This window comes from Pteropus alecto, unplaced genomic scaffold, assembly GCF_000325575.1.
Source record: "Pteropus alecto unplaced genomic scaffold, ASM32557v1 scaffold5, whole genome shotgun sequence".
Taxonomy (NCBI): domain Eukaryota; kingdom Metazoa; phylum Chordata; class Mammalia; order Chiroptera; family Pteropodidae; genus Pteropus; species Pteropus alecto.
Genome location: NW_006441953.1, coordinates 33,458,105 through 33,469,094, shown reverse-complemented (window position 1 = coordinate 33,469,094; position 10,990 = coordinate 33,458,105). Strand labels below are relative to the sequence as shown.

The window sequence follows — 10,990 nt, the reverse complement described above, 5'->3', positions numbered from 1 at the left end:
CTTCTAGACGCATCAGTGCTCTCCGCACGCTCAGATGCCTCCTCTGTGCCTTTTCTTGTAAGGACACCAGTGGTTGGATTAGCGCCCACCTACTCCCATGTGGCCTCACCTTAAATCAGTCGCATCTGCAAAGACTGTTTCCAAATAAGGTCATAGTCACAGGTTCCAGGTTAAAAATAGGCAGAAATTAATTCGCCACAGCCTTTTTGTTAGAGTTTAAAAAGAAAAGACAGGACAAGCCCCTGGGGCGCCGAGGGAACACTTGGTCCTACCAGCCCTGCCCCTTCACTCCCAAGCACCTGCTCGCCCACCTGGGGAGGCTGAATGCCACCTGGTTGGGGTCAGGGCCGTTGGTCCTGCTTTTTCTTTGAGCGAAGTGAAATGGTGAAACTCCGTGAGCTCAAGCGGGTCCCTGGGTGTGTGTCAGGTGGTGGCCGGGCCACATGGCCAGCACACAGGCCGTGCCTTCTGTGGGGTGCCACCACTGGGACCCCGTGAGCTTCACAAGTGTGCCCCGTTTTCCTCAGCCACCTGTGGAGGGGGCAAGAGAGCAGAGATGGGTAGGGGCAGGAGCGGGGTGGGGGCAGTAGCATGAGCGGGCCTCAGGGCGGAGTCAACTGAGGGTTTGGGAAGTGTCCCCCAAAGACCCAGCCCCCCTGGGCCGCTCAGCCAGATGGCTGCGTCATTGGCTGTCCCTCACATGCAGACTGAGACGTGGAGCGTCGGGAGACAATGTGCTGCAAATGCGCTGGGCGCGGAGGGGAGTGCGCCCCCCCGCAGCCGCCCACCCCGCCCCGGGCCAGAGCCCACTGTGTTTAGGAAAAGCAGGGGACCTTGCAGCGGATCCCTGACAGGAATCCGCCATGTGACTACGCAGAGGCGCGGACGTCACAGCAACAGGCCGACTGGGCCCGTTGTATCAGCACAGCTGCAGGGCGCCAGCCCAGAGCCCCTGCAGAAGGTCCCCTGAGAAAACCTGTCCAAACGTTGAGGCGCCAGGCCCCACACACGTGTGCACACTCACAGTTCTACATGCACACAGTTGCCCCCGAATGCAGTAAAAGAATCACACACCCTGCACCCTGATTGAAAGCACGGTGACAGACGCAGGCAAACGAGGACGAGACGCAGAGGCCACAGGCCTTCTCCTCAGTCACCATCCCCCGTTTGCATTCCTGGTCCTCGGCTAGGAGGGGCCCGGGTCCTACCTGAACGGTCCTGTTGCCACCCCTGGGGACAGCCCACCCGTGCTACTTCAGAAGGTGACCCTGAATGCCAGGCAGTGTGCACAATGGCTCACACGACGACAGCTCCCACCCCAGCCTTCCTGCGGGCCATGGTACACGTGTACATGCACACTCATATGTGCACACATCTGCACACATGCGTACCCATCACGCACACTTGTGCATGCACACATTTGCACACATACCCTTCATGCACACGCACACGTGGGTGCACACACACATGCACAGCCAGCATGGCACATGTGCACACACCTGCATACACACCCTTCATGCACATGCACACAGTGCACACACCTGCACACGTGCACACACGTACACTCATGTACACACATTCCTGCACACAGCCTCTGTGTCTGAAGTGAAGGGCACGCCCATAGCAGAGTCATGTACCTGGGCTGGGTCCTCTGGAACATTCCCTTTTCAGGGACATCTGGCTCACAGAGCGTCTGTGTGGCAACCGGATGGACAGGGCTGTCCAGGCACGCGGTGTCTGTCTGAAGAGTGGTCGCTCAGGAACGGCCTCATCTGTAAGAGGCAGCAACGCGGTGTGGGCTCTCCGTGAGGAGAGGGTCCGGTGGCTGAATGAAGGCATGTGCTGAGCAGGACCGAGGCCGCACAGGGGGACCTGCCGTGGGTGCATCCAATCAACAGTGGACGACGGGCACCAGCCCTCGGGGAGAGGCACTGCTGCGTGTGTGTTAAGGTGACCAGTTCCCCCGCACAAACGCCTCACCTCTCCGCCCAAAGAGGACGGCAGGTCTGTGTGGACCCCCCCCCCACCTGCATGCCAAGCGCTGGGCCCCCTTTCCGTCCCTTGCCACCTCCCTCCGTGGGCATGAGGCCTGAGCGGCAACCACTGACCTCCGGCGCCATCTCTGGACTGGCTGCACTCCCCTGAGGCCGTGCCCCACCTGCCCAGCACCCTCGACACCTGTCCTGGGTGTCAAGGAGACCTGGGAGTGCCGGGGGGGACCAGGTGGAGGGGTCCCCATGTTCATGGGGTCACCCCCCTCCAGGGGAAGAGGTGTGAGGCCTGCTCCACTGGAAGCGAGCACCCACCCAGCTGCCCAAGACCCCTGCCCGGGCGGAGCCCCTGCTGCCATCCGCAGCGCAGCTCCAGGGAAGGTGGGAAGTCCAGGCCCCAAGGCGAGGGGGGCAGGCGGGCGAGGCAGCTGGTGGTGTCCCAGCGCTCTAATCGTCACTAAGAAAGGCTTTGCTGATGACAGTGTTTGCGGGGACCGTGTGTGCCGGGACCGGCACTTTCCCCAGCACAAGCGGCGGCCACCATGAGCCTCAGCGAGGAGCAGGTGCAGTGCTTCCTGGACCAGAACCCCGGCTTCGCGGACCAGTATTTTGAGAGGAAGCTGAGCCCCGAGAATGCGGCCCGGGCCTGCGAGGACGGGCTGCCGGCGGACGGCGTCAGCTTCCGCGAGCTGTGCCAGGTGGAGGAGAGCGAGGCCCTGTTCGAGCTGGTGCAGGACATGCAGGAGGGCGTGAACACGGAGCGCGTGGTCTTCAAGATCCTGCGGCGCCTCTGCGCCATCCTGCACGCCGACCGCTGCAGCCTCTTCATGTACCGCCAGCGCAACGGCGTGGCGGAGCTGGCCACGCGCCTCTTCAGCGTGCAGCCTGATAGCACCCTGGAGGACTGCCTGGTGCCCCCCGACTCCGAGATCGTCTTCCCGCTGGACATCGGGGTCGTGGGCCACGTGGCGCAGACCAAGAAGACGGTGAACGTCCAGGACGTGACCGAGGTGGGTTCCGGGCCACGCGCTGCAGGGGCAGAGGGCATCCCGGGGGCCCCAGGGCACAGGTCGGCCACCCGCACGCAGGGACCTCGCGGAGGTGGCCGGGGCGAGTGGAACAGGCTAGAAGGAGGCCCATGGCACCTGGCTGGTCTGGGCAGCCCAGGGCTGCATGGACCAGTGGGCAGGGAAGACCCAGCTGAGCGGGCAAAGGCCCAGAGAGGAAGGCCGGGGGGGAAAGGGGCCCCAGGCTCGAAGCCCCGGTTGAGGCCAAGCTGCTTCCAGGGCAGGTGGGTTTGGGATTCAGAAACAGTGGGAGCCACTGGGGCCGAGCCGAGGGCAGGGCAGAGGGGTGGACAGAGCACAGTGAATCAGGAGGTGGTTCTTGCTGGGCAGGGAAGGGGGTCCAGATGGCACAGCTGAGTGTGGGGCCGCCACACCAGGGGACGGTGTGGGAGACAAGAAAGGTGACGTTGGTCTGCAGGCGCTGAGTGTGAGGAGCCTGCCGGGCATGACAGGCAGGGCCGTGGCAGGCGAAGGCTTTCAGGGGAGCCGGGAGAAGGGGCCACAGTGGGGCTCAGGCACCCCCTCTGAGACGGTCTGGCCTGGGAGCTGGAAGCAGGAGCCTTGAGCTGGACCGGCCTCCTCGCTCTGCCGCCTGGATGGGCCTCCCCCCAGCAGCCTGTCCCCCTGTCCCTGGAGACAGACAACCCCCAGGACGCCGGTGCCTGGAAAGGGGCAGCAGCCTCAATCCTCTTAAACTTATCCCAGCGGCTTCGACCGCGACCTGAATCACATAATCACTGGGATTAGCTCCGTCCTCACTTCCCTTCCAAGCAACGGGTGACCCAGGGGCAAGAACTACCCAGAAGAAGACAGTTCAGCACAGGAGCTGTGCCAAGCCCCCTCCCCGCCCCCACACGCTGCATGGTCCCCCGTCCTGAGTCAGCCATCAGGGGTCCGTCCCTCAGCGCCCCCACACCAGTGCAGCAGCGTCTCATCACTGCTCTGAGGGTCTGGTGTAAGCTTCCAGCCTGTCCTAGGCCATGTCCCTTCCCTGCAGGGCTGGCTGCCCTGGGGTCCTCCAGCCTGCATCAGGTGTCCTGCTGACCAGCCTTGTCTGTGGGGAACAGGCACAATGTCCCCTCTTTACTCGGCCATGCTGGGTTTACCTCAGATTCAGTGGAACAGAGACCAGACTTTAAATGTGCAGAAAAGTGAGTTCCTGTGAAGTGTGTCGCAAGTCAAGTGCCAGGTGTCCCGTGGCTGTGCAGAGAGGCTGTGCCCCTCCCTGAGGCAGCTCAGGGGCCGCTTGCGTGGGAGGGGACAGCAGTGTTGGGAGGGGACTGCAGGGCTGTGGTGTCCACACTCCTTTGCAGTCCCTGAGACCCCAGGGCAGCCCCAGAGACCCTGGGAGGCTCGTGGAGGGGATGTGGCTCGGCCATGGCCACTAGCCCCTGGGCAGGACTGGGCCCAGGTCCCGGCCTTGTGACTCTGTGGCCTAGTGTAAGGAAAAGTCAGCCCTCAGGGAGCAGAGGGAGAGGCTGGGGCCACGTCCAGTCCAAAGAACAGAGTCCTGGCCACCTGAAGGGCCAGCGCTCAGATGACCGGCTCTGAGAGGCCCCAGCAGCCCCACGCGGGAGGCCCAGGAGCAGAGAGTTCTCATCACAGGGCCGCGACCCCCATGGAGCAAACACAGATGGACCGCTGGCCCGGGGAGCCTGCAGGGGCAGGTGGACAGGCCTTGGGGGTGCGAGGGACCCTCGGCGCTTGTCTTTTGGGGAGGAGCATGTGGGGCCGGAGGGGACGGCAGCCCGGAGCAGGAGGGGTTGGGGACGGGCAGATGGGACACACGTGAGGCATCCAGGGACAGGTGTGGGGGCACCAGGTGGGGAACAGAGCGGGCAGGTGCCTGGGAGGGCTCCACAGAGTCTGGAATCCAGAGCCGGGGCCATTGGCTCCAAGATGGGGTGACTGGTACAGAGCCAGGCTGGGCCCCAAGGACAGGCCAGTGGTCGTGTACAGATGTGCTTCCCAGAATCCCGATGTCGGGGGCTGGGCTGCCCGGGGCTCAGCAGGGGCCGGGGGCCTCCACGGAGCACATCCGCACCCCAGGGACAGGCACCGGGCTCCGGGTCCACTGAGCAACGGCCTCTGTCTCCTCACAGAGCTCCCACTTCAGCTCCTTCGCAGACGAGCTCACTGACTACGTGACAAGGAATATCCTGGCCACCCCCGTCATGAATGGCAAAGACGTTGTGGCTGTGATCATGGCCGTGAACAAGCTGGATGGCCCGTGCTTCACCAGTGAGGACGAAGATGTGAGTGTTGGGCTGCCTCTCTGTCCCCGAGCTCCCACGTGTCTGTGCCTGGCAGGCTCGCACCTGCGTGTGGCCCCGACGCAGGGCTGGGCAGGCATCTAAAAACCAGAGTGTCTGACCCCTGGGTTGGCCCCTTCTGCCTCAGATCTTCTTGAAGTACCTGAATTTTGGCACGCTGAACCTGAAGATTTACCACCTGAGCTACCTGCACAACTGTGAGACGCGCCGAGGCCAGGTACCTGCCCGGGCCACCCGCCCCAGACCGTGGCTGCAGGGAGAGGCCCGGTGGCCTCTGAGGTGGTGGGTGTGACCGTGAGTGTGCCCCGGCCATCCCGCTCCCTGGCTCACTATCAGGCCCAGGAGGGCGGGAGCACCGGGGGCTGGGAGCTGCCAGCTGCAGCGGCTCTGACACCCTGTGGAAGGGGCCAGGCTGCGTCAGCGTGGACGATGGGAGGGAAGGGGTTCCCACTGCACCGTGGGCCCAGCACCCCCGTGGGTGTGGGCCCCTCCACTAGGCAGCTGTGGGGCTTAGGGGGTGCGAGGGGCATCCCCTCCGTGTCATCCAGCCTCTGGTCCTGGCCCACGGAGCCCGGGTAAGCAGTGAGTGGACGGAAGGCCGTGGCCGTGGCTCCAGGCCTGGGGCCAGGTGGGGCTGGGTCCTCCGCCCAGGGGACGAGGCCTGCCGTTCTCAGGCTCACGTTGGCCTATGTGGAAGGGCCAGTGGGAGAACACTCAGGCAGGGGAAGGGGTCAGAGGGTGTCCTGGGCAGAGGGAAGATCGTGGCCACGGCCTGAGGCCACAATGGAGCTGAGAGCCAGCGGTCAGCTGGACCGCAGTGCGGGTGTTGAGAGCAGGGCCTTGGTGCGGGCGGGCAGGGCTCAGGGCCCGGCTCGGGCCAGTGGGAGGGCTGTGACGCCAGTGACACAGCCGGAGCCGCATTTGCTGGACGGCGCTGTTCTGAAGGCAGCCGCTGTGAGCCCCGCACAGCGAGAATGAGGTGTTCGTATCTTCTGCCTGCTTGTGGACTCGTACGATCATTTGTTTCTGTCAGTCTGGACTCCGGTGACACAGTGCAGTGACGTCGATTCAGGCGCACAGCTCATCCTGACTGGCTGCCGGAGCCCTCAGCGTCCCCTATGCCGTGCAGCCCGCTGCGCTGGCCCCAGCTCTGCTCTGTGGGCTCCTCGTTTGGGTGCTGGTCGGCTGTTCCTTGGGGGTTTCTGCACGCCCTGCTGTCCGAGACCACCAGGTGCTGCAGGCGTGTTTGCATGTTTTGTGCCGGCGTGGAACCCACCGTTTCTGCGGGAGCCCTGGCTCCTGTGCGGGACCTGAGACCTGGCATCAGGGAGCTCGCGGCTGCCGGTGCCGTGTGCCCAGCGAGGCGCGTGTTCCGGTGCCGTGCGCCCAGCGAGGCGCGTGTGTGCAGGTGCTGCGTGCCCAGCGAGGCCTGTGTTCCAGTGCCGTGTGCCCAGCAAGGCGCGTGTGTGCAGGTGCCATGCGCCCTCCTGTGTCCCACCGACTCGGCGCAGATCAGCCTGCCGTCCCAGCCCTGCCCGCTTCTCTGGCTGGAGTGTGAATGTCCACTCCAGCCTTGACTTCTGCCACCCGTCACCGTTGGCGACCACCGATCCTGTTACTGTCTCCGCATTTCGCGTTTTCCACTCTGTCACTAGCTGGAATCATGCAGTGTGCGGCCTTTCCAGATTGGCTTCTGTCATCTAGCAACATGCATTTAAGGGTCCCTGTGTCTTTTTGTGCCTTGAGAGCTCATTTTTTAGTGCTGAATAATGCGTTGTCTGGATGGACCACAGTGCACTGATCCATTCAACTGCAGGACACCTTAGTCGCTTCCGGTTTGGGGCAGTTATGAGTGAAACTGCTGTGAATATCCGTGTGCAGTGTTTTGTGTGGACGTCAGTTTTCAGTTCGGTTGAACAGACACTTAGGAGTGAGGCTGCTGGTCGTGCGGTGCAACCCGGCTCGCCTCCGCGAGAAATCGCCAGAAGGCAGCCCTGCCATTTGTGTCCCACCGCAGTGCATGGCAGTCCTGTTGTGCCCCCCGCAGCCTCTGGCGTTAGTCATTCCAGTAGGCGTGTCTAGTGATCGTTCCAACTTACAATTCCCTAATGACGGTGATGTCAGGCACCTTTGCAAATACTCCCTTGCCGTGTGCACGTGCTGCTCTTAGTGAGTTACCCATTCAGATCTCTTGCCCGTTTAAGTGAAGGTCATGTTTTCTTACTGTTGAAAGAGTTTCTTGTCAATGTTATAGCGAAGTCCTTCGTCAGATATTTGATCTGTAAATATTTTGTCCACAGGCGTAGCTTATCTTTTCATTCTTTTAACAGTGTATTTGGAAAACCAGAAGTTATAAATTTTAATAAAGTCCAAGTTATGAATTTTGCTTCATGGATTATAGTTGGGTATTGTATCTTAAAACTCATCACTCGACCCAGAGCCACCTCGATCGTCTCTGATGTCGTCTTGCAGCCATCTGGTGGCTCTGCGCTGCACACTCGGGTCCCTGAGTTCGTCTGTGGCTGGCACACTGTTTGGTGTGCGGGTGTGACCGGTACAGAGCCAGGCTGGGTGCGAGTGTGAGGTGGCGGCTGCAGGGGTGAAGTGGCCCCATCAGCTCACCTCTGTACCGGCATCGACTACGTCAAAGCTGCATCTGCGTAGGTGTCCCCGGGGCCGGCATCAATGCCACCAACCTTGTGTTTGTCCTGCACCAGCACCACCCGTCTGGGTCACGTGCTCTGCCATGGTGAGCTGGGGTATCGGGTCTGCCACATGCGCCCTGCAGCACTGGGTTCACTGCGCTGGTTCTCACCTTTCCATGTGAACTGCAGTCAGCACGTCCGTATCCACAGAACCACTTGCCGGTGTTTTAATTGAAGCTGCACCTGCTCTGTACAGCAAGTTGGCAAGAATAGGCATGTTGACAGTAACCGGCCGTGGCATGTACTCGTTTTTATGCTTTATTAAATTGGTTTTGGTACTATTTTGTTAAGAATTTAATGTCTCTGTGTATGAGAGATTTGAGACCATAGATTTTTTCTTGTAATGTCTTTACCTGGTTGGAGTATTAGGGTAACGCTGGCCTCCTGCAGCAGCTGAGGAGGTGTTCCCTCTGCTCCACCTTCAGGGATGGAGTGTAGTCACATGGCTTAACTTCTTCCCTAAATGTTTGGTAGCGAGCTCATCAGGGAGTGATTCTTTTGAGAATGTTTTAATTGTTGATCCAATGTCTTTAAGAGTTGTAGGTCTGTTCTGATTAGTCTAGTTCTCCTTATGTGGCTGTCATTCAAGGCATTGAAAAATTCACTTTAGGTATAAGATATTTTATCTAAATTATCAAATTTGGGAGCATAAAGTTGTTAGCTATTATATGTTTTCTTCTGCTTGCTTTAGGCTTAAACTGATCTTGCGTTCCTGGTTTACTAAGATTACATGATTGGTTGGGATATTTTTGTCTTGTAATATATGTATATAATGCAATGAATCCCCCCCAATCTCATTCCACTCCTCACACATTTTGATAAGTTTGTTTTCATTTTCATTCAGTTCAAAGCGTTTGTAAATTTCTCTTGCGACTTCGTCTGCGACCCATGTGTGATCTAGGAGTCTGTTGTTTAATCTGCTTGGGAATTTTCCTGCACTGCTTTTGTTATTGTTTTCTAGTTTAATTCCACTGTGCTATGATAAGATGTTTTTTATGATTTTTATTCTTTTAAATTTGTTAAGATGTGTTTTGTGGCCATAATATGGTCCATTTTGGTGCGTGCTCCGTGTGACATTCAGAAGCATCTGTGATCTGCTGTCATCGGATGAAGTGGCCTGTGAGTGTCCACCACCGTCCTTTCCGTGTGTGTGGTTTTGACAGTTCTAAGTAGCTCATGGAACTTGGGTCACCCAGTGTCTGCGTGTCTGCGACTGGCTTATTTTATTTAACGTAAGTCCTTCTGGTTCATTGTGCAGTGGCGTGGTCAGAACACGGTGCTTCCTAAGGCCGAATCATTTCCACTGAAAGTGTCCACCACGCTTTGCTGTCCTTTCATTCACCAGTGGACATTTGGGTTGCTTTCACATCCTAGTTCCTGTGAATCATGCTGCTGTGAACACAGTGTAGGGACATCTCTTTTAAACCGCGATTTCAATTATGTTGCACATACACCCAGAAGCGGAACGTCTGGTGACTGTGGGAATCGTTCTCATTTTTTGAGGACTAACCACAATTTCCCCAGCGACTGTGCCATTTTCATCTCCGCTGACGGTGCCAACTTGTGCTCATCCGTAGTCAGCAGCACTTGTTTTCCGGCTTCTTCATGCGGCGTCCTGTGGTGTGAAGTGGCACACCAGCGACTTGTGCCTTGCACTCCCCTCGTCATCAGTGATGTGGCGCTCCTCCTCACATGCGTGTGGGCCGTTTGCTCGTGCTCTTTGGAGAAACATCTGTTCGAGGCGTTCCTCCATTCCGACTCGGTTGCTGAGCTCGGGGAGTTCTCTCTATAGTGCAGATATTAACCCTTATTAGAAATATGATGTGCGGTCATTTTGTCCCATCGTGGGTTATGTTGATGCCCAAAGTTATTAATTTTCAGGAAGTCAATTTTTTTTGGTTGCATGTGTCTTTGGTGTCATATACAAGAAATCATTGTCAAATCTGATGTCGTGAGACATTTGATGTATGTTTTCTTGTAAGAGTTTTATATTTTTAGATTCTCTTTAGATTATTGATCCATTTTAGCTCATTTTTGCACATGGTATTAGGTAAGGCTCCAGGTTTATTCTTTTGCATGTTGATATCCAGTTTCCCAACACCATTTGTTGAAAAAACTCTTTTTTCCTTATTGACTGGTCCCGCCACTGTCGTCAAAAATTACTTGACTGTATAAACAAGGGTTGATTTTTGGACATCCTCTTCTAGTCTATTGGTCTATAATTTGGTCTTTATGCCAATACCATATTGTTTTGATTAATGTAGGTTTGTATTATGTTTTCACATCAGGAGTGTGAGTCCTCCACATTTGTTCTTCTATTTCAAGGTTGTTTTGGCTGTTTGGGGTCTGATGCAATTCCATAAATTTCAGGATGGGCTTTTCTACATCTGCAAAAACACCACTAAGATTTCAGTAGGAATTATACTTGACCTGTGGATAGCTTTGGGTAGCACTGAGACTTAGTAACATTAACTCCTCCAGTTCACGAGGAAGGTATGTCTTTCCGTGTCCTCACGTCTCATTTATTATCGGCATGTTTTACAACTGCACGTGTATCTGCCTTTACTGAGATGTTTCCTTCCTGAGACGGTTCGAGTCACCGTCCAGCACTGCCTCACCCTGCAGGGCTCCCCTCAGCATGTGTCACAGGGCTGGTCGTGTCCCAGAGTCTTAGTGGTGGTTTTGTTTAGGAAAGTGTTTCTTTCTCCAGCACTTTTGAAGGACAGATTTGCCATGTTAGGGTTTAGAGTTGGAAGGGCTTTTTTTCAGTGCTCTGAATATGTCTGCCTTTCATGATGAGAAACATGCTGACAATCTCATTGAGGATCCCTGTATGTGACAAGTCACGACTCCATGGCTGCTTTCAAGATTGTCCTTGTCTTTTACGTGCCTTGGGATGGGCGGCTTTGAGTTCATCCCCGTTGGAGTTTGTTGAGCTTCTTGGATGTTAACAT

The 10,990-nt window shown here is 57.2% G+C and overlaps 1 protein-coding gene across 1 annotated transcript in view; it reads left to right on the top strand.

Moving 5' to 3' along the window:
• Positions 1–2,533: 2,533 nt before the first annotated feature.
• PDE6B (phosphodiesterase 6B) overlaps positions 2,534–10,990 on the top strand; it is a 29,393-nt gene continuing 20,936 nt past the window's right edge. Inside the window, exons 1-3 of the mRNA XM_006919052.3 lie at positions 2,534–3,001; positions 5,161–5,313; positions 5,459–5,548. Coding sequence (XP_006919114.1) covers positions 2,534–3,001; positions 5,161–5,313; positions 5,459–5,548 — 711 coding nt within the window. The remainder of the gene's footprint in view (positions 3,002–5,160; positions 5,314–5,458; positions 5,549–10,990) is intronic.